The sequence below is a fragment of the Dipodomys spectabilis genome, unplaced genomic scaffold (assembly GCF_019054845.1).
Source record: "Dipodomys spectabilis isolate Male_0828 unplaced genomic scaffold, ASM1905484v1 ptg000042l, whole genome shotgun sequence".
Taxonomy (NCBI): Eukaryota; Metazoa; Chordata; class Mammalia; order Rodentia; family Heteromyidae; genus Dipodomys; species Dipodomys spectabilis.
The window spans coordinates 2063184-2086858 of NW_024870719.1; the positions used below are offsets into that span (position 1 = coordinate 2063184).

At 39.8% G+C, this 23675-nt stretch overlaps 1 protein-coding gene across 1 annotated transcript in view; it reads right to left on the reverse strand.

Moving 5' to 3' along the window:
* The window catches only part of Baz1a (bromodomain adjacent to zinc finger domain 1A), a 101248-nt gene that overhangs the window by 7294 nt on the left and 70279 nt on the right, over positions 1 to 23675 (reverse strand). The window contains exons 17-24 of the mRNA XM_042677815.1: positions 22378 to 22502; positions 18049 to 18645; positions 14737 to 14900; positions 12593 to 12747; positions 10277 to 10425; positions 5686 to 5933; positions 5364 to 5587; positions 2593 to 3041 (exon numbers count right to left, since the gene is read on the reverse strand). Of these exons, the coding sequence (XP_042533749.1) occupies positions 2593 to 3041; positions 5364 to 5587; positions 5686 to 5933; positions 10277 to 10425; positions 12593 to 12747; positions 14737 to 14900; positions 18049 to 18645; positions 22378 to 22502 (2111 nt within the window). The remainder of the gene's footprint in view (positions 1 to 2592; positions 3042 to 5363; positions 5588 to 5685; positions 5934 to 10276; positions 10426 to 12592; positions 12748 to 14736; positions 14901 to 18048; positions 18646 to 22377; positions 22503 to 23675) is intronic.

The following is a 23675-nucleotide window of genomic DNA, read 5'->3' on the forward strand; positions in this document are numbered from 1 at the left end:
GAGACTCTTATCTCCAATTAACCAACTGAAAACTGGAAGCAGCAATGTGGCTCAAAGTGGTAGAGCACAAGCCTTGAGCAAAAAGAGCTCAGGGACAGTACCCAGGCCTTTGAGTTGAAACTCCATAACCACTACCACCAACAACAATTATATGTATGTATGGACATGGATATTTGTAGCTCAGTAAGTAAAGCTTGTGTTAATCATGTGTAAGGCTCTGTGTTAATCCCTAGCACCAAAAAGACAAAGGAAAGATTTTTTTTTGGTCGGTCGTGGGCTTGAACTCTGGGCCTGAGCGCTGTCCCTCAGCTCTTCAGCTCAAGGCTAGTGCTCTACCACTTGAGCTACAGTGCCACTTCCGGTTTTCTGGTGTTTTATTGGAGATAGGAGTTTCACAGGCTCTCCTGCCCGGGCTGGCTTTGAACCATGATCCTCAGATCTCAGCCTCCTGAGTAGCTAGGATTACAGGCGTGAGCCACTAGCGCCTGGCAAAGGAAAGATTTTTATATACTTGCTGGACATGGTGAATCATATCTGTATTCTCAACACAAAGACAGGAGAATTGAGACCAGCCTGGGTTACATAGCAAGACTGTGTCTTAGAAAACGAAGAAACACACACACACACACACACACACACACACACACACACACACACACACACACACACACACACACACACACACACACACACACACACACACACACACACACACGACTAATAGTAATGTAGATTAATGGGAGAGTGCATGCTTAGCATGCCCAAGGTCCTGGGTTTGAGCTCCAGCACCAAAATAGCCAAGCACCAGTGGCTCATACCTGTAATCCTAGCTACTTAGGAGGCTAAGGTCTGAGGATCGTGGTCCAAACCCAGCCCAGGCAGGAAAGTCCCTGAGACTCTAATCTCCAATTAACCACCAGAAAACCGGAAGTGGCGCTGTGGCTCAAGTGGTAGAGTACTCACCTTGAGCTGAAGAGCTGAGAGACAGCACTCAGGCCCAGAGTTCAAGCCCCACGACTGACAAAACCCCCCCAAAACAAAAAACAAAAAAAATTTTTTTTTGTGGATACAGATTACTGTAAGTAAAAATAATTGCTAGATGCTGTTGACTCCTGACAGTAATCCTAGCTATTCAGGAGGCTGAGATTTAGAGGATCTGAGTGAGACTCCATGTCTAAATTAGCCAGAACGTAATCAGAAAAGGCCCAGTTGCGAGAACATCAGTTGAACAAGCAAGTGTGAGGTCCCAAAAGAGAAAACTCCAGTACAGAAAATAGAAAACCCAAAAATAATAACACTCATAAGTAAGCCAGCCATGGCATCTGATGTCTGTAATCCTAGCTATTTATGAGGGGTAAAAATTGGAAGAGAATAGTTCGAGGCCAGCCTAGGCAAAAAGTTAGTAAGACTTCATAAACAATAAAATACATTCAGCACCACACAATTATGGCCTAAGCAACAAAGGGCAAAATGCATGACTACTTGAAAAATAATTAAAGAAAAAGGACTAGGAGTAAAGTAACAGAGTACTTATCTTATAAACTCAAGTTCAAATCCCAGTATTCCCCAAAAGCAAGCAAACAAAAATCTCCCAAAACCATAATTGAAAAACTTATGTGTGCTGGGTGCCAGTGGTGCACACCTGTAATCCTAGCTACTCAGGAGGCTGAGATCTGAGGACTGCAGTTCAAAAGGCAGCCTGGGCAGGAAACTCTGTGAGACTCTTATCTCCAATAAACCACTGAGAAAACGAAGTGGTGCTGTGGCTCACATGGTAGAGCATTCACCTTTAACTGAGGGACAGCGCCCAGGCCCAGAGTTCAAACCCCACAACTGAAAACAACAACAAAAAAAAACCCAGGGGCTGGGAAGATGCTCAGTCCTAGAGTGCTTGCCTTGCATGCATAAGGCCCTGGGTTCGATTCCTCAGCACCACATAAGCAGAAAAAGCCAGAAGTGGTGCTGTGGCTCAAGTGGTAGGGCACTAGCCTTGAGCTGAAGAGCTGAGAGTCAGCATCCAGGCCTACATACAGTTCAGGCCCCACGACCGGCAAAAAGAACCCAAAGAACCCCCAAACAACAAGAAAATATAACAAAAAAACTTATGTGCCAGGTGCTGGTGGCTATAATTGTAGCTACTTAGGAGGCTGAGATGTAAGGACCGTGGTTCGAAGTCAGCTGGAGCAGGAAAGTTCATGAGGCTTTTATCTCCAATAAACTACTCAAAAAAGAAGTGGCATGGTGACTCAAGTGGTAAGAGTGGCAGCCTTGAACAAAAGCAGCTCAGGGACAGTGCCCAGGCCCTACAAAAAGCCCCAGGACCAGCAAAAAACAAAAACTTGTTTGCTCTCTTAAAATGTTACTTCCCTCAACCCTACCCCCCTCACCCCAAATCTAGTATTTCAGAAGGGAATCTTATCAAATAATATAATGTAATATATAATAATATAATGTGTTTATGTGACAAGTATGCAGTCTGGGGGAGGAAAAGTGGGAAACAATGAAATGTGGTGTTATAGGGGACACTTCAAAATATACAATGCTTCCAAACTATTCAATTTTTTAAGGTAAGGAAGAATTTAGACTGTATACCTGTAGATTGTCTTTTCTTGCCTCTTCTCTTGGATTCACCATCTTGGAGAGAAAGTCTGGAGTGATCACCTGACTTTGTAGTGATAACTCTGAAGTCAGGGAAGCTGGGACTGTTTTCTGGTGTATTATCAGCACTTTTCCTCACTCTGCTTTTTCGGCGAGGACTAAGTAGTTCCACAAACACATTTGCTTGCAGTGTGCCATGGCTGTGGCGGGTAGAACGACTGGTAATTCTTAAAGACTTAGTTTCCGTAGGAGGTGCAGACTTGATCTTTCTCAAGTTTCTACCAGTAGTTTTAGAATAAATAGTTGTTTTGGGGGTACTCTGCTGACTCCTTGAAGGGTATCTTCCAGGTTCTTGTCGTAGGCCACGGCTTGGGAAAGAAGAGCTAAGTCTTGTTCTTGTTTTAATTGGCAATCTAAGTTGTGGTCTTCCTCGTTTTGGTGGGCTACAAATATTGTTGGAAAACACGGTTACTGTACAGAGTAATGATGAACACATGATTTCTTTTATTTAGCCAGTGAATTCTACATAAATTACTTTCCTGTGTAGCAGATTTATACTCAATGTTTTAAGTTTAGAAGCCAATAATAGTTTTCAGGGAGATCTAAAATACGCTTAAAAGTATTTCTTTGAAATGTAAGGACATTATGCAGTATTTTCTTGGTAATTCTACATTCATCATCATAAAAACCAATTCCTAAGTTACTTATGCTAAATTATCTTGTAGTTCTTCCCCTGCCCTTAAAGCATTACTGGGGTTTGAACTCTCAAGGTCTCACACTTGCTTGGCTGGCTCTACCATTTGAGCCATACTACCAGCCTAGCTTTTTGCTAGTTAATTGTAGAGTCTTTCAGGCTTTTCTGTCTGGGCTGACTTCCAACCTCCATCCTCAGATCTCAGCTTCCTGAGTAGCTAGGATTATAGGCATGAGCCACCAGTGCCTAGCTGCCTTTTGCTTAAACAGGAAGGCCTTGAAGTAAAGATTCTCTTGACTGCCTCTGAAGTACCTGGGATCACAGGGCTAACACAATCATACCCATCTAAAACTTTATCACTTCTATTACTGATATAAAGGCAACCTACAGTTTCAGCCAAGTGCTGATACTGAAGTAGGCCATGAACCTGTAGTTCTTAAATACCAAACCAAGGGGCTGGGAAGGTGGCTCAGTGGTAGAGCGCTTGCCTTGCATGCCTGAGGCCCTGGGTTCAATTCCCCAGCACCACATAAGCAAAAAGAAAACAAGCCAGAAGTGGCGCTGTGGCTCAAGTGGTAGAGCGCTAGCCTTGAGCTGAAGAGCTGAGGGACAGTGCCCAGGCCCAGAGTTCAGGCCCCACGACTGGACTCCCCCCCCCCCCCCAAAAAAAAAAAAAAAAAAGAATGACATCAATGGACATTTCCACATAAGCAAAAAATAAATAAATAAATACCAAACCAAGATTTTTTTTTGTTTTTGTTTTTTATGAGGGGGTCCAGTCGTGGGGCCTGAACTCTGGGCCTTGGTGCTGTCCCTCAGCTCTTCAGCTCAAGGGTATAGCTCTATCACTTGAGCCACAGCACCACTTCCAGCTTTTTTTTCTTTTTTTTTTGGGTCCAGTTGTGGGGCCTGAACTCTGGGCCTGGGCACTGTCCTTCAGCTCTTCAGCTCAAGGTTAGAGCTCTACCACTTGAGCCAGAGTGCCACTTCCAGCTTTTTTCATTTTGCTTATGTGGTGCTGAGGAATCGAACCCAGGGCCTCCTGCATGTAAGGCAAGCGCTCTACCACTGAGCCATTTTCCCAGCCCCCCAGCTTTTTTTTCTTTTTGCTTATGTGGTGCTGAAGAATTGAACCCAGGGCCTCATGCATGCAAGGCAAGCGCTCTACGACTGAGCCACCTTCCTAGCCCCAAACCAAGAGCTTTTACTTTAATTTTTCAGCTGCCTTTAATTAAAAGGATGAAACCAACTTGTAAATCTCCTCTTTAACCCCCAACCCCAGCTCTCATATACAGACTTCGAGTTAATTGAGAATGTTTCTAAAAATTTTTCCAAATTCTACCCTCATTTTTCTTTCTAGTCTCCAGTATTGCAGACTGAACCCAGGGCCCTGTTCTAATATTTGAAGCAACTTTGCCCAAAAAAACTAATATGTACCCAAGTGCTAATGGCTCACGCTTGTAATCTAGCTATTCAGGAGGCTGAGATCTGAGAATCAAGGTTTGAAGCTAGCCTGGGCAGACAAATCCAAGAGACCCTAACTCCAATTAACCAGCAAAAATCAGAACTGGAAGCATGGCTCAAGTGGTAGAGTGCCAGCTGTGAGTGAAGAAGATAAAACAAGAGGATGAGAACTTGAGTTCAAGTCCCAGTACTAACACCAAAAACAACAAACAAAAAAACACTAACATGTAATATAATGCCCCCCCCTTTAAATATTTACTTTTTTGTGTGAGTGTGTATTCCTAACTAAGCTGGGGACTGAGACTGACTCAGTACTACCACAGCAGGAATCTAGACTTCAAACCTATTCATTAGGCCTGCTGATGGTGTGCCAGATTGCAGAACCCTCATAATAATAGAGAAGTTGTTAAGGGGTGATGTGCAAGAGCACAATACTACCCTAGGCATAGTTTTATATTTATAATATCTAAAATGTAAGGATAATTTTAGACTCCTACATTACGCACTAGTTTTAAAAGTTATGGGTTCCAACTATCATACAAATATCTCAGTAGTCAGAAGACTGTAATTAAGACAGGCAGACTCATTCAATTGTGTTACGACTTACCTGAGCTCTTCCTCTTCCTGGGAGTCATCTTCATCTTGCTCTACCTCATATTCTTCCTCTTCACTTTGATCCTCCTCTTCCTCCTCATCGTCATCATCCTCACCTTCCACACTCTCTTCCACATCTTCATCACTTTCCAAGGATGGTCTCTGTCTAGAGGAGAGTCTTCTAGAACGCTGCTTTGGTCGACATTCTGGACAAAACCAATCTCCTTCAGGCACAGCCTGAGTAAGTAAGACACATAAATGATCACTACCCGTGTACTGATCAGAATCTCAATATATCAATTCACATCTGAGAAGTAGAAAAACAAAAGAAATACCTTGAGCTTTGGTCGGACACAGTAGGTGTGATGACCCCTGTCACAGCCATCACAAAGAACCATGTTTTCAGCATCACCCTTCTTCCGACAGATCTTGCATCGAGCATTAAGTATCGATTTAGACCATATCACACTTCGATCCAAGGTGGACAAGTGAAGGAAGACTTGAGATAGACTAGCAGAGGAAAGGAGAGAGTCTCTCCAGCGGTCCAAGACTGTTTTATAAGAGCGCCCACTGTCACTGGCATCTAAAATAAGAGGAAAAGTGATTGAAGTTTCTAGGCAAACCTACGCATCACCTACAACTATGTTCTCAGCAGGTTAAATGGGCTAGATTTTACATCTTTTCCACTGGTTAACAAAAACACCAGGCATGACACTGAAAACAAAAAATCTCACTTAAAATACCTGCTGTGCCACATGTTATTCATGACATAAAACCTGTAAGTCAAATGCTTGAGGATGGATTCCAATAGTTAAGAAGACAATGTGTTCCCAATCTAGTCTTTGTATCGAATCTTGATCCAATTTAGAAAACTGGATAAATATGACTACAATCAATCAAGCATGTTCCTTCCTCACTTTCCGAGAAAAGATTTCTACTAAAAATCACACATGAGGTTTAAACTTTTGGGCTTATGATGATATTCTTAAACTAGATGTGGTATTGGATCAGTATATTTATTACTGTGAGAAACCACTTTAAAATGGTGAATTTGTCAGCTTACACAATCCAGAATACTTGGGAGCCGGAGATTAGGAGAAAGGTGGTTTGAGGCCAGCCTGAGCAAAGTTTTGAGAGCCTTCCATATCAATAGCTTGGAATGGTGGTACACACCTACCATTCCATCTTTATGGTAAGTGTAAATAGAGGATAATGGTCCAAGCTGACTTGGGGCAAAAACATGAGACTTTATCTCAAAAAAATAAACAAAAAAGGCTGCATGAGCAGCTCAAGTGAACTTGCCTAGCAAGCAAAGGCCAGTACCAACAAAGGATATATGAGAGTGAATTTCATGATATGTAAATTTTATCCCAGTGGTAGTGGTTAAATTTATCATGCATGTATGTATAAGTACCAACTATACTGTCTTAAAAGCTCTATGAAAATATTTTAAAACTGAGGTAAGTAAAAAGAATGCTAATAACACCCTCACAAAGAATTTTGAACACCAATATTTACACAGAAGCATTTAAAACCTTCTGTCATTAACATCACCATCCCTGTCTTTTGGGCTAAAAAAACGAAATGATTTGGCAACATGCAGTCAATCTACTTATTCCATCATTTTACACCTTCATGTCATCTCCATCTTAATCTTTAATACTGCTGATTCTTAATTTTCCCAAAATTCTCAGCTTGAAATCAGCATCCTGCTTGCTAGGCAGGCATTCTACTACTTGAACCATACTTCCAGCTCCTTTTTATTCTTTTTCAGATAGAGCCTCAAGTTTTTGCCCAGGGTGGGCCTCACAGATCATGATTCTCTTACCTACAGCGTCTCATGTAGTTGGGACCATAGGTGTGTACCAACCACATCTGGCTTGTTGGTTGAGATGGGGAGGAATGTTTCACTAAATTATTACTGAGGCTAGACTTGACCTTGATTCTCTTGGGCTGCTCCTCCTGAGTAGTTCTGAATTGCCACCATGCCTAGTCCCAAAACATCCTTTTCTGTGTGTGTGTGTGGGTGGGGGGGAGGGGGAAGTCTTGCTCTTTTGTTAAGCTTTTGTCTCAAGGCTGATATTCTACCATTTGAAACAACACCTCCACTTCTGGATTTTGCTGGCTAATTGGAGTCTCTCAGATCTGTCTTTCCAGTCTGATTTTAACCAGAATCCTCAGATTGCAGCTTCCTGAGTAGCCAGGGTTACAAGAGTAAGCCACTGGCATCCAAACAAAACATCTGTCTTAATTATGAAGGATGTACCATATGTCCAAATTCAGCAATGTGTGTAAGACTCCATACATAATTTGGTTCTGTAATGTCATACTCCTACTATGATGCCTCTCAAGCAGTAGCATTATGATTAAGGAAATACAGGCTTATAGTATGCTTTGTGGTGAGTATTGGTGCTTACATGAACTTGAGCTCAGGTTCCTTAATAGTAATATGTGGAGCAGTATTTATCTCCAGGGTTGGTAGACTCACTGAAGACTGGAGTGACATAGCAAATATTAATCCTTATAGTTTTATGAGCTGTGTTCATACATGGTGCATTCTTACACCTGCTTCATTCAATGTAATCTGTGAGTTATTTAGGCTCATGGTGGAATTATAAATTATTTTTATTACACTCACTTAATTGTACAAGGATGTTTCATTCTGACATGACCATACACACATACCTCATGCCTTGATGAGATTTACCTCTTCTGAACCTTCCTCATTCCTATTCCCCAATCAATCTCAACTAGCTTCATTATTCCAGTTCATACATGAAATGATCAATTTTCAAAAAATGAATAGGTTTAGAATGAGAAGGCACAAACTCTTCAATTAAAAAAGACAATTTGGGAGGGCACCCATGGCGTATGTCTGTAATCCTAGCTACTTAGGAAGCTGAGATCTGAGGATTATAGTTCAAAGCCAACCTTATCTCCACTAACACTACCCAAAAAAGCTGGAAGTGGAGCTATGGCTCCAATGGTAGAATGCTAGCCTTGAACACAAAAGCTCAGGGACAGCACCCAGGCCCAGAGTTCAGGCCCTAGGGCTGGGAGAAAAAAAGAAAAGACATTTTACATATATTCAAATTCTAAAATTGTTCTGATATCTATTAAAATAAGTTTTTTCACACTACTTCAATTGTTCAAGAACTTTATTCAAGTACTTTCAATGAGACCAAAAAGAAATTGTTTTAAAAATTATTTCTTGCTTTACAGTCATAAACTTGTTATATGACACCTCCTTTGTAAAATTACTTAAAAATAATTTTTAAGATATGTAAGAATGAAAAAAATTTTTCTTTTAGAATCCCATTATAAACACATATTTTTTAGTATGATGAATTGTAAATATAATATCTTAAAAAGACAACATGGAAAGAAGTAAAGGCAATTATGACATAATTTTTGAATTTTTAAACCCCTAAAGATTAGATTCCCAGACTGGTCTTTTAAGAATTTGTTTACTGGCTGGGAAGGTGGCTCAGTAGAGTGCTTGCCTTGCATGCATGAGGCCCTAGGTTCGATTCCTCAGCACCACATAAGCAAAAAAAAAAAAAAAAAAGCCAGAAGTGGCGCTGTGGCTCAAGTGGTAGAGTGCTATCCTTGAGCTGAAGAGCTGAGGGACAGTGCCCAGGCCCAGAGTTCAGGCCCCACGACCAGACCCCCCCCCCCAGAAAAAAAAAAAAAAAAAGAATTTGTTTACTAAGCTGGGCACTGGTGGCTCATGCTTGTAATCCTAGCTACTCGAGGCTGAGATCTGAGGATCGCTGTTCAAAGCCAGCCCAGGCAGAAAAGTCTATGAGACTTATCTCCAGTAAACTACCAGAAAACTAGAAGTGGTTCTGTGGCTCAAGTGGTAGAGTACTAGCCTTGAGCCGAAGAGCTGAGGGACAGCACCCAGGCCCAAAGTTCAAGCCCCACAACCGACAAAATAAATAAATAAATGAAAATAAAAAATTTTAATTAAATGCTCAGCATGGTGGCTTTTTGTGACTTACAGTTGTAATCCCAGCTCCTGAAGACTCTGGTTGGGAGGATCCCAGATTGTGAGACCCTTATCTCAACAGAAAAAGAGGAGTTTATGGTGGTGTGTGTCTGTCATACCAGCTATGGTGGGAAGTGTAAATAGGAAAACCATAGCTCAGGCTAGCCCAGGCAAACAGTGAGACTATCTCAAAAATAACCAAAGCAAAAGGTGTAGCTCAAATTGGTACAATACCTGCTTAGCAAGCTAGAGGCCCTAAATTCAAACTCCACTACTACCAAAAAAAAGTGCCTACTGATTTCAGAAACTGCCAAAAGATGATATAGACAGTAAGTACTGTTTCTATCATTTTAACCATAAATTGTAGAGCATAAATTGTAACCATAAATTGTAGTGCTTCAGTCTATAGCTCATATTTTAAAAATTATACCTCAAGTGGTAAAAGATTTATGTCACCAAGAATAAATACTCATGCATAATTCTGATTATTTGAGGTTTGCCAGTTGCAAATGGGTAATCTTTCTTTAGATGAAGTCTTTATAAAGGATGCAATTGAAAGAAATAATTTAAAAACATTTCCTAGAGTGCTTGCCTTGCATGCATGAGGCCCTGGATTTGATCCCTCAGCACCACATGAGCAGAAAAAATGGGAAGTGGCATTGTGGTTCAAGTGGTAGGGCGCTAGCTTTGAGCTAAGAGCTCAGAGACAGCCCCCAAGTCCAGAGTTCAGGCTCCAGGACCAAAAAAAAAAAAAAATCCTAATATGAATATGCATTATTTAAATGATAAATTTTACCTGAAAGGATTCATCTTTTAAAATGAAAACAATTTCTTCCCATTAGTCTATCAATTTTGTTATGGCAATTAATAAAGTTCCTCTAAAAGGCAATTTCAAAATAATTTGAAATGTAACATTAAAATAAAAAGACACTTACCAAGTGGAGCTTTAAGAAAACGCCGCTCAATGCCCTGTTCTATTTGAAACAGGGCCATTGCCAGATAATGAACCACGTTACTCACTGACTGTGGTGTACTTGCATTAGTTGAGGCAGTACTTGGAGTTTCTGTTTTTATCCCCAAAAGTCTATAATCAAAACAGAAGGGCTTAACAGTACTGGAAAACACTACTATCATGTAAAACTTGTGCCTATCATTCCTCCAAAAGCTTATTTACATCTGCCTTAGAAAAAGTTTCCTCAAACCAAGGGGAGCTATTATAAGCTGATGGGAAATTGTCTCAAGGAGAGAATGTACAAAAGGGAAAGAGCTGGGAAGGTTTACAGAAGCAGAGGTGATGGATCTTCAACATCATGCAGTTTACTTCTCTTACTTAGCTACAGGTGAGAAATACATATTTATCTCTTAACTAGTTCATTAGCCTTTAATTTTGTTCCCTTTGCATTAAATATCCACAGTGTAGCTAAAGTGACTTAAAACTGCAAACCCATCAACCCAAAGCCTTTGAACACATGACCTTTTTTGTGGTTTTCATTTCTGCCACGTTCAGGGTTCGACTGTGCAGCCAGCAAACTCCCTTTAACACTTTCACTTTCCTCTAGGCTACCCCAAGACAAGTAGACTTAAGTAGCCCTGTGCATCCACATCTACCTTCTTCCAGAATTCTTTTTTTAAAATTATTTACTGTAAATGTGATAAATAGGGGGCTTATAGTTACATATGCAAGGTGATGAGTACATTTCTTTTTGAACAGTTATCCCCTCCCTCATTTTCTCCCGCTTTCCACTCCCCATTCCCCTTCACCAACCTTTCTTCCAGAATTCTAACCCTGCTTAATTCTCCATCACTCCCATCTAGATGATAAGTGGCTTAAGACTAGACAAGGAAGCCCGGCGCTGGTGGCTCACGCCTATAATCCTAGCTACTCAGGAGGCTGAGATCTGAGGATCGAGGTTCAAAGCCAGCCCGGGCAGGAGAGACTGTGAGACTCCTATCTCCAATAAACCACCAGAAAACCGGAAGTGGCACTGTAGCTCAAGTGGTAGAGCGCTCGCCTTGAGCTGAAGAGCTGAGGGACAGTGCCCAGGCCCAGAGTTCAAGCCCTACAACCGACAAAAAAAAAAAAAAAAGACTAGACAAGGGAAGATAAGCTTGAAAAAAGTATTTTAGGGGCTGGGAAGGTGGCTCAGTGGTAAAGCGCTTGCCTTGCATGCCAGAGGCCCTGGGTTCAATTCCTCAGCACCACATAAGCAAAAAGAAAAAAGCCGGAAGTGGTGCTGTGGCTCAAGTGGTAGAATGCTAGCCTTGAGCTGAAGAGCTGAGGGACAGTGCCCAGGCCCAGAGTTCAGGCCTCACAACTGGACCCCCCCCCCAAAAGAAAAAGAAAAAAGTCTTTTATTATATATGTGTGTGTGTATGTGTTTCAGTACTGAGGCTTGAACTAGGGCTTGCACTATTCCTTAGTTTCTTTGTTCAAGATTGGCATTCTACCACTTGAACCACAACTCTGCTTTTGGATTTTTGGTAGCTGATTAAAGAGTCTCTTGGATTTGTCTGCTTGGGCTAGTTTTGGACCTTGATCTTCAGATCTCAGCCTCCTGAATAAGCTAGATTTACAGTTGTGGGCCACCTACCTCACTTAAAAAAATGTATCTAATGAGTTTTCTTTGGATTGCATTAACACAAAATGAAGTAGTAGAAATCCTGAGGTTTAGAAAATGATTATTTCGGGGCTGGGAGGGTGGCTCAGTGGTAGAGCGCTTGCCTTGCCTGCCAGAGGCCCTGGGTTCGATTCCTCAGCACCACATAAGCAAAAAGAAAAAAGCTGGAAGTGGCGCTGTGGCTCAAGTGGTAGAGTGCTAGCCTTGAGCTGAAGAGCTGAGGGACAGCGCCCAGGCCCAGAGTTCAGGCCCCATGACCGGACCCAAAAAAAAAAAAAGGGCTGGGAAGGTGGCTCAGTAGTAGAGTGCTTGCCTTGCATGGCTGAGGCCCTGGGTTCCATTCCTCAGCACCACATAAGCAAAAAGAAAAAAGCTGGAAGTGGCGCTGTGGCTCAAGTGGTAGAGCACTAGCCCTGAGCTGAAGAGCTGAGGGACAGTGCCCAGACCCAGAGTTTAAGCCCCCACGACCGACAAAAAAAAAAAAAAGAAAAAAAAAGATTAGATAGCATCCAAAATAACTTGGAAAAAGTAAAGGTATTTCTTGTTCGCTATTATTTTGTGAGCTAGTACTGGAGGTTGAACTTAAACTGGTAAGGAAATGTTGAAGGCTGCTTTATAAAATCCTTTGTGTACCTGTCTTTAACTATGGCCTTTGCTTGATCATCAACTTCCATCTCATCTTCATCTCCATTCACAGTTTTCATGATTCCATTCTCCTTGTTCTCCTCACTTAGTAATTCATACCGACCACTTTCTAAGGCCGATCTCCAGATGTGACGATCTGCAACCTGGAATAAAATCCGAATTTACTGACCTCAAAACTGGGATATTGCTGGGTGCTGGTGGGTCAAACCTATATTCCTAGCTACTCAGGAGGCTGAAATCTGAGGATCATGGTTCAAAGCCAGCCTGGGCAGCAACATTTGTGAGACCCTTATCTCCAATTAACCACCAGAAAACTGAAAGTGGAGTTGTGGCTCAAGTGGTAGAGCACTAGCCTTGAGCTGAAGAACAGAGGGGCAGTACCCAGGCCCAGAGTTCAAACCCCACAAATGAAAAAAAACAAAAAAAACAAAACAAAAAAAAAACAAACAAAAACACCCCCAACAACTGGGATGTTGTTTCTAAAAGATATGATAGTCTACATGTAAGATTAATTCATGGACATTCTTTAACAGATCATAAATCAAAAAGGGATCTAAAAATAAGGTTATAAAGTGGCTAAGATAGAAATTCATTAATATCTTAATGTCTATTTAACAATTATGAATGGTTTTATGACTGGCTACTTGGTAGTAGCAAGAGTGACAATGGCAAAGGTATAATAAATTATTCTCAGTAGGGATGGTGGTGTAAATCTATAATCCCAGCATGTGGAAGGAGACTGAGTGAGGCAGGAGGACTTCAAGTCCCAGGCCAGCCTGGACAATGTAAAAGAACACATCTTTTTCTGGGAACTGGGGGCTCATGCTTGTTATCCTAGCTACTCATGAGGCTGAGATCTGGTACAAAGCCAGCCCTGACAGGAAAGTCCATAATACTTTTATCTCCAATTAGCCACCAAAAAACAGGACATGGAGTTGTGACTCAAATGGTAGAGTGACAGCCTTGATTGAAAAACCCAAGCAAGGACATGAGACTCTGAGTTCAAGTCCTAATACCAGCACACCCAAAAAATAAACAACAGCTGGGCATTGGTGGCTCATGCCTGTAATCCTAGCTGCTCAGGAAGCTAAGATCTGAGAACCAAGATTCAAAGTCAGCCTGGAGCAGTCCATGAGACTTTATTTTAAATTTTAAAGGTGATGTACAAAGGGTTACTGTTACAAAAAAGTAAGGTAATGAGTGTATTTCTTTTGACTCGACTCTCCATCAAGTTCTACAGTTCCAACATAGTGTCTGGTGAGTAGCCACAAGACTCTTATCTCCAATTAACTACCAAAAAGCAGGAAATAGTACTGTGGTTCAAAGAGGTAGAGCACTAGCCTTGAGCACAAAAGCTCAGGGGACAGCACCCAGGCCCTGAGTTCAAGCCCTAGACTAGCACAAAAAAAAGAAAAAAAGAAAAAAAGAACATGTTTATCAAGTATGAATTGCTTACAGATTTCAAAAAAGTAACAAAGAACAAATAAACAAACTGATCAAGGAAGATGATATCTTTAAACATTTCAATATCTACCTGACTTATGTAACTGTAACCCTTCTGTACATCGCCTTTATAATAAGAAAAGGTAAAAAAAATTCCAACATCTGATTAAAACCTCATAAACCCCCATTTTATTAACTTAGAGTGCTGTCTCTATGTGTTAAAAAATTATTTTATTTTGCTTAACACTAACACTTTACCACTTGCACGACAGCTCCACTTTTGGATTTTTTTTTTTAATTTTAATTTTTTTTTGTGCTTAACTGGAGGTAAGAATTTCATGGACTTTCCTGTCTGGTCTGGCTTTAAATTGTGATCCTCAGATCAGCCTTTTAAGCAGAGGATTAAAGGTGTGAGCCAGCAGCACCTGGCTTCATAAAACCTATTTCTAAAACACAAAAATTAACATTAAGGTCAATTATAGTCTTTAAAATTGTGTTTAAGCAGTTAATCATATATTTAAGATTACGCCCTATGCAAATATTTTGATATAAAAGAATAAACATACTTTTCATAAAAACATCATTCACTGGTGTTACTCAAAACTCAGGTTTTGCATTTATCAAATAATTAGCAAATATGACCAAAATATGAATGAAGCAAATTAAACAAATTGTAAATAGGTACAAACCTTGATTGCTCCTAATGTTCCTTGATAGATTCTGTCTTCAATATCCAAAAGAAAATCTCTAAGTCTCAGTTCTAGTTGCCTTTCTGCAGACATCTGAGGTGGGTCATGTACACTGGAAGATCTTCCCCGAGTATATGCAGGTTTGCTATCCATCTGAGGTTTGTCTGAAATAAGCAAATACCTCTGTGGTGATTTTCTCATTAAAAAAAAAAAACAGTTACTTCATGTGACTGTTACAATTTTGAGATGCAGATAAAAGTACTTTGTAAATTCTCTAGTGCCTCCAATAACAAATGAATATTTGCTCATCATATGTGATGGGGTCTTCATATCCAGAATATATAAAAAAGTCACATAATTCTTTTTTTTTTTTTTATTGTAAAGCTACTATACAGAGGGTTACAGTTACATGAGTGAGGTTATGAGTACACTTCCTCTTGAACATTGTTACCCCCTCCATTGTTTTCCCCCTACCATCCCCTCCCTCCCTCCCTTCCCCGAGGTTCTTTTTTTTTTGATTGTGATTAAATGATTACATAATTTCAAAGTCACAAGTTCATTCTAACTTCCCTGGAGCAAATTGTCTACCACAGTCTGTAATATATAACAGTGTTCACATGTTATATACCATATTTGTGATCAGCAGCATGAGGATATTTAGTAGTGGTTCAACCAGATGAGCGGGAGTTCTTTGTTTCTTAAGTCCTGTTAGTTTTGTCGTATCACCTAACCTTTTGGATTTAGCATCCACTTATGAGGGAGACCATGTACCGTTTGTCTCTTCGTTCTTGGCTTACCTCGCTCAACATGATTCCTTCTAGCTCCATCCATTTCCCTGCAAATGCCATTATTTTGTCATTTCTAATGGCTGCATAATATTCCATTGTGTATAGATACCACAATTTTTGGATCCATTCATCTGTGGTGGGGCACCTAGGTTGTTTCCATATCCTAGCTATTGCGAACAGTGCTGCAATCAACATGGAGGTGCACGTGTCCTTGTATATTGGTTCCTGTTGTTCAGGGTAGATGCCTAGAAGTGGTATGACTGGGTCGTAAGGGAGGTCAATCTTTAGCTTTCTAAGGACCCTCCAGAAAAAGTCACATAATTCTATAGAAAGATAAACAACCCAATTGAAAAATGGGCAAAGTATCTTAATAGGTATTCCAGTAGGAGTATATTCAAATAGCCAATAGTCACAAGGAAAAAATGCGCACCATGATAAGTTATTAAGAAAAGATAGGAGGGCTGGGAAGGTGTCTCAGTGGTAGAGTGCATGCCTTGCATGCCAGAGGCCCTGGGTTCGATTCCTCAGCACCATGTAAGCAAAAAGGAAAAAGCCAGAAGTGGCACTGTGGCTCAAGTGATAGAGTGCTAGCCTTGAGCTGAAGAGCTGAGGGACAGCGCCCAGGCCCAGAGTTCAGGCCCCATGACTGGACCCCCCCCCCCAAAAAAAAAAAAAAAAAGAAAAGATAGGAAAAAAACCCATGATGAGGATTTCATACTCTCTTTTTACATACCCTTGGGACAGCTATAATAAAAGTCAGATAACTAAGTCTTGGCAAGGAAATGGAGATTTGGAATCCTCATATGCTGTGGGTGGGAAAGCAAACTGTAGGTGGGAAAACAAAGTAGAGTAGTTTTGCTTTGGGAAACAATTTAGCAGATCTTCAGAAGATTAAGCAGTATATGATTAAGCTAAAGAACATAAAAGAATATCCATGTTTAATCCTGAAGACAAAAGTAGCTAAGGTACCCTTTCTGGTTTTTTTTATGTGTGTATGCTGGTCCTTGGGCTTGAACTCAGGGCCTGAGCATTGACCTTGAGCTCTTTTGCTCTAGTATTCTACCACTTCAGCCACAGCTCCACTTCCTACTTTTTTTTTTTTTCTCCTGTAGTGGGGCCTGGGCCTGGGCCTGGGCCTGGGCCTGGGCACTGTCCCTCAGGTCTTCAGCTCAAGGCTAGCGCTCTACCACTTGAGCCACAGCACCACTTCTGGCTTTTTCTGCTTATGTGGTGCTGAGGAATCGAACCCAGGGCCTTATGCATGCAAGGCAAGCACTGTACCACTGAACCACCTTCCCAGACCCACTTCCTGCTTTTTGATGGTTAACTGGAGATAGTCTCATGAACTGCTTGGGCTGGTTTCAAACCATGATTCTCATATCCCAGACTCCTGCATAGCTAAGATTAATATATTATATACAAAGAGCCTTACAACAGTGGGTATTGTGATGGGTTAATTTTGGTTGCTATCTTAACTGGATTGAGACACACCTAGGAATTTGAAAAAGCACTTTTTTGGGTGCCAGATCTGGGTTTTGAACTCAGTGTCTCAGCGATGTCCCTGAATAGTTTTTCTCAAGTCTACTGCTCTACCACTTGAGCCACAGCTTTACTTATAGCCTCTTAGGGCCTCTCGTCTCATGGATTTCCTGGGCTGGCTTCAAATTTCAATCCTCGTATCTCAGTCTTCTGAGCAGCTAGGATTACAAGCATGAGCCACAGGCACCTAGGAAAGTAGACTTCTGAGTGTATCTTGGAGGGAATTTCCAGAGATGACTGACATAATGGGAAAGTAACTGAGGGAGAAAGACCCATCTGAATGGAGGTGGCACTATCCTAAACTACCCTGACTCTATCTACCATGACCTCTGCACCATGATGGACTGAAACCTCAAGTATTTTGTCAAATTAATGAAAAACTGACTACCACATTCATTTGAAGTTTATTGACCAAGGAATAAGAAGATAAAGAAGAACACTATTTCCTCATACTATAGATGGTTCCTCATAACCCAGACATTATGGTGGAATTTAGATAAGCTTGTTTCTAAAGAGAAATACTTTCCTAAACTTTAACTTCAAATTGAATTGTCAAAATAAAAGTTGATATATATGTGTGTGATGTATATACATATGTGTGTGTGTGCCCATGCACACATGCGTTGTGTTTTTATGTGTATGTTTATTTATTTCCTTTTTTTCCCTGCTGAGGCTGGGGTTTGAACTCAGGGGTTGAGTACTGTTCCTGAGCTTTTTTTACTCAAGGCTAGTGCTCTGCCACTTGAGCCACAGCTCTACTTTTGATTTTTGGTGGTTAGTTGGAATTAAGAGTCTCATGGACTTCCCTTTCCAGACTGGCTTTGAACCACAATCCTCAGATCATAGCCTCATGAGTAGCTAGGATTAAAGGCATGAGCTACCAGTGCCCAGCTCTTAAATATATTTTTAACAGCTTGAAATTGTTTAATCTTGAATGCCTAGAAATTATAGGGAGAAAAAATAACAGCTGTTATTGGACATTTACCTGAAAAATGAAATTTCTCTTCAGAAAAACCAGCTAGCTGTGCGCATATTCTGCTTTTCTCTTGCAATAAGGTTTCTTTTAAGGCACTTTCTCTATATCCTCTAGAATTTAGAGCTTCAATAAGCTGGTCCAGCTGATCGCAAGAACTATAAAAGCACCACCGATTTGGCTTATGCACTGGTTTTGGCAGCTGCACAGAATCATCACATGGACCATGGTCAATGTTGGAGGTAGCTTCAGACATCATAGACTCTTCAGTTTTAGTAGATACCTGAGGATCTTGAGACTGTGTATTATTCTGAAATGATGAAGGTCTAGGCAAGAGCATGTCTTCAGTGAGACCAGAATAATCTTCTTCAATAAACAAACCAGGAATAGAAGGGAAAATCCAGTATCGTCTGTACATTCGGTCACGCCCCAAGGGAAAGATATTGGTACATGCTATGGCACTTTGGATTTTTTCTAAGAGCTCTTTCTCTTTTCGTTGGTGCTCTTGTTTGAAAGCTTCTTCTTCATCAGCAGTAAAAGGTCCATCTATCACACAGTTGATCTCTTCTTGCCTTGTACATTCTTTAAACTCATTTTGTCCCCTTTTTCCTGTATTGAAACAACATGTATTATTATCATTCTATTTTATTTATTTACTTTTTGGTGCTGGTCCTGGGTCCTGAACTCAGGGCCTGGCACTGTCACTGAGCTTTTTGGCTAAGGCAAGTGTACTACCACTCGAGTCACAGCTCCACTGCTGTTTTTTTAGTGGTTATTTAGGTAAGATTGAAGGACTTTCCTATTCAGGCTGGCTTTAAACTATGATCCTCAGATCTCAGCACCCAAGTAAATAGGATTACAGACATGAATCACTAGAAAAAAAAAGAAATACAAAGGTTCCACAGTTATATATTATGGATTGAATTGTATTTCTCAACACTCTAAATTCAGACTGTGGCTCTAATCCCCAAAGTGACTGTATTTGGAGGTGGTACCTTGAAGAAGGTAATTAAATGAGATTATAAGAGTTAATTCAAGAGGACTGGTTCATACACTAGATGTCTTGATCTGTAGCATGCTCAGAGAAAAAGCTTTTTGAAGACAGTGAGAAAGTATTATCTGCAGGCCAAGGAAGAGGCTTTGCTAGACATAACCCACTAACAAATTTCTATTGTTTATATTACCCAAGGAGTGTATTTCATTATTTCAGTGGTATTTCATTATGGCAACCTAAGCATATCAATACACTATGTTGATTAAAAAAATGATGCACAAAAATCTAATGAAACAGACAAAATCTGTAATTTCTATATTGGAGAGTACAGTGGGAAGAATTAAGTTATTCTTTAACAGCTATCTTAGTCTTTTTTAGACAGGAATTAGCAAACATTTCTGCTAAGTACTAACTAGTAAATATCAAAGGCTTTGCAGGTCATTTAGTTTGTCACTTCTCAATTCTGCCATTGTGGCACAAAAACAACAGATAATATGTAAATCAAATATAGCTGTGATTAATAAAACTTATTTATGAAAGCTAAATGTGGTAAAACAGGTCTGTAATCATTGCACTTATGAACATGACAGGCAAGAGGATCACCAGTTCAAGGCTGGCCTGGATTACTTACATGAGGAGTTCCAAGAAAGCCTAATTCTATCTCAATAAAACAAAGTCAAAGTAAACAAACCAAAACCAAGCAGGTGTAAGTGGCTCATGTCTGTAATCCTAGCTACCAAGGAGACTGACATCTGAAGAACATGGTTCAGGCTATCTCAGGCAGAAAAGATAATTAACCACTAAAAACCTGGGACTTAAAATCAGGGCCTGAGTACTGTCCCTGAGCTTCTTTTGCTCAAAGCTAGCACTCTACCACTTTAAGCCACAGGGCCACTTTCAGCTTTTTCTGCTTGTGGTACTAAGGAATTGAAACCAGGACTTCATGCATGCTAGGCAAGCACTCTACTACTAAGCCATATTCCCAGCCCCTCCATTTATATTTTTTAATGTAATGAACATATTTTGATAATTTTTATATGATTCTGTTCATTTTTGCCTACATTTAAAAATTATTGCTAGAAATTTGTATATGTTGTCCTCTTCTAATTTCTACTTTATTTACAGATATGTTGCTCTATTTTTAAGTGCTAATTTATTGTTAACCTCTCTCTAAAAAGAAAACCAAACATCAAGTTTCTTGAGTACATGTCATGTTTTAAAAAACTTTTTTGGCTTTGCTATTCTCACCTAATGTACTTTTATTTTCTATTAATTTTATTCATCTGTTATTTCCTTTTAGCTGGGGAAATGGTCCAACTTCCCTTCTTAAATGAATGAAGCATGGAAATTTTCCTCTAAGTACGTTTCTGATTCATTACATAGGAGTATGTTTCAAAGCTCTACCACAGAAAGTCTAATTTGTATTTTGAAATCAACTACATTATAATCTAATATAGTCTTCAAGATAGTGGAGAACTATTTAGAGTACCCATCTATAAAAATTATATTGACAAAAACAAATCCTACTTAAATAGGCATGGAATTAACTTAAGGACATCATTCATTAGTTTTTAACCAAGAAATTGTCAGAAGTAATTTGTATTAACAGCTTTAAAAAATATACAATGTGATCCAGCATTTTACAAAATTATTTTATGTATTTATTTTTTTAGTGTGTTATGTGCCAAAATTGGGAGCCTGAACTCAGTGCTGTCCCTTACCTGTTTTGTGCAAGGCTAGTGCTCTACCACTTGAGTTATAGTTCTTTGACTTTCCTGCCTATACTGGCTTTGAATGGTAACCCTTAGATATCAGCCTCCTCAGTAGTTAGGTCTAGTGTGTAAAGATTTTTATCTTCTACAATAACAACATGAAAATTACTGATCTTGGGGGGTCTCTGAGAAATCCAGTTATAGAACATATTACAAAATAAAAATTTCTACTTGGTTTTATATGCAAAACTCTGAAAACCTTAGTAACTAAATTGGAAGTTATAAGAAAATTATCTAAGACAGAAATATTGTTTCTTTTCGCCAACTAGATAGAAATGACATGTGAATAAAGACATAACCATAAAAATACTAATTTCTAGGTGTGGTGGCTCAAGTCTTTAGCCTCTGCAGTCAGGAGACTGAGGAAGAAAATAATACCATTGAGATCAGCCTCGGCTACACAGTGATATACTGTCCCAAATAGAACATATATCCCCATAAAAATATTAATATGAAACAGTGGTCTAGGTGCAAGGCACACTTGAAGCAAGTTTTATGTTTGGTTGTATTTTCTTTGTATATTGTAAGCATTGATTTAAACGTGTTGCAGCTTGAAGCAAATTTCCAAAATGTATGCTCAACAATAATCATTAAAATGTTTGCAGTATAAAAATGTACGAGTATGACTTCATAATACCATTTATAACAAAATAGTTGGGCTGGGAAGGTGGCTCAGTGGTAGAGTGCTTGCCTTGCATGCATGAGGCCCTGGGTTCGATTCCTCAGCACCACGTAAGCAAAAAGAAAAAAGCTGGAAGTGGTGCTGTGGCTCAAGTGGTAGAGCGCTAGTCTTGAGTTGAAGAACTGAGGGACAGCGCCCAGGCCCAGAGTTCAGGCCCCACCACTGGACCCCCCCAAAAACAAAACAAAATAGTATTTTTTGACAATTCATAATGAGTTATGAGATGTACATTTAAAATCCACCACATTCTGAAATCACAAAGGAAGCTAATTTAAAATATATTTCAAAATAAGCTGGGCGCCAGTGACTCATGCCTATAATCCTAGCTACTCAGGAGGCTGAGATCTGAGAATCGCAGTTCAAAGCCAGCCCGGGCAGCAAAGACGGTGAGACTCCTACCTCCAATAAACGACTAGAAAACCGGAAGTGGCGCTGTAGCTTAAGCAGTAGAGCGCTCGCCTTGAGCTGAAGAGCTGAAGGACATCACCCAGGCCCAGAGTTCAAGCCCCATGACCGTCAAAAAAAAAAAAAAAAAAAAAAAAATATATATATATTTCAAAATAGCTAAAATAAAAAAGCCTGCCCAGTGCTGGTGGCTCATGTCCACAATCCTAGCTACTCAGAAGGCTAGGATCTGAGGATCATTGTTCAAAGCCAGTTGAAGCAGGAAAGTTCATAAGACTCCTAGCTCTAATTAATTACCAAAAAGCCAAAAATGGAACTATGGCTCAAGTAGCAGAGTGCTATAGCCTTGAGCAAAAAAGCTCAGGAATGGCACCCAGGCTTTAAGTTCAAGCCTCAGGAACAGTACATGCAAATATGAACACATGTGCATGTGTGTATACACGTATACACACACAAACAAGCATGCCTTTAATACATCTCATTATTACCCCTTCTGCTTCTTCTTTGTGATCCTGGTTCATCTTCATCTTCAGTGACCATATCCTGATCGAGTTCCTTTTGTTCTATTTCTTTGCTCTCAGTGCTAGTATCAAAATCTTCCCTTTCTTCCTCCCTATAGGATAAAAACCATAAATATATAATTCCATTCATGAGATAAAATATTACTGCCAGAATATGAAGTTATCAAACAAGAAATAGTGAATAATTGTACTAAAGTTTAGTACCACCAAGAAAATATATGTATATTAATGTGTATATGTTTGTATGTGCTTATTTAGGCAGGAATGAGATCGCAAAGCTTGTGCTATCAGGTAGGCATTCTCCTACATGATCTATGCCCATGACTACATAAATCATTGTAAAATCAAAATGTATAATAAGTACTAAAATATGAGAAGCCTAAGGAACCAGAAAGCATTTCAAAGGGATCCAAATCTAGTGTCAGGGATCAAAAAAGGCTAGCTTCAAGTGACATTTTAAATTGCAAGACTAAGGAGACGGGGAAGCAGTGATTAGCAAGAAGGAATCTGCATGTTGTGCAGAAGGACTCAGGCAAAGGCAAGGATTTTACAATGTTGAGGAAAATGTAAATGAAAAAGTAGTTATCTAATACATGGATGAAAAAACAAAAAGGGCAAGGTTAAATCATGCTTGGCCTTGGAGGAATAGGAAAAAACCTGAAGAATTAGAAATGAGAAATACAATTAGAAACTGCACTGGTTTCTAACTTGCAAACTATCTGGGTGAGAAAACAGATGATTAGAGACTAGTAAAAAAAAAAATCACTAAATTGAGAGCTGGTGCTCATATACTCAAGCCAGGAGGGAGAAAAATTATTGTTCATGCAAGGAATATTACTGATTACAAATAACATACTGAAAGATTTCTTGGCAATTATCACTTATACTATCCTATGAGAAAAGAGTTCCAGAATACTAAAATTAGCCTAAATTTTTAACAAAATACATTATACATGATGACTATATATACATTTTATAGGCTTGATAAGTAACAATTATGACTACAGAAAACTATTTTTTCTAAAATCCTGAAAGCAACCAGTCTTAGGCAACTCATTTTTATTCCTTTTGTGTGTGTGTGCTGGTGACTGGGCTTTTGTGCTATACCACTTGAGCCACAACTCCACTTCTAGCTTTTAGGTGCTTAACTATATAAGCTCACAGAATTTCCTGTCCAGGATGGCTTCAAATCGTGATCCTCAGATATCAGCCTCCTGAGTAGCTAGGATTACAGACCTGAGCCACCACTGCCTGGCATGATTTTT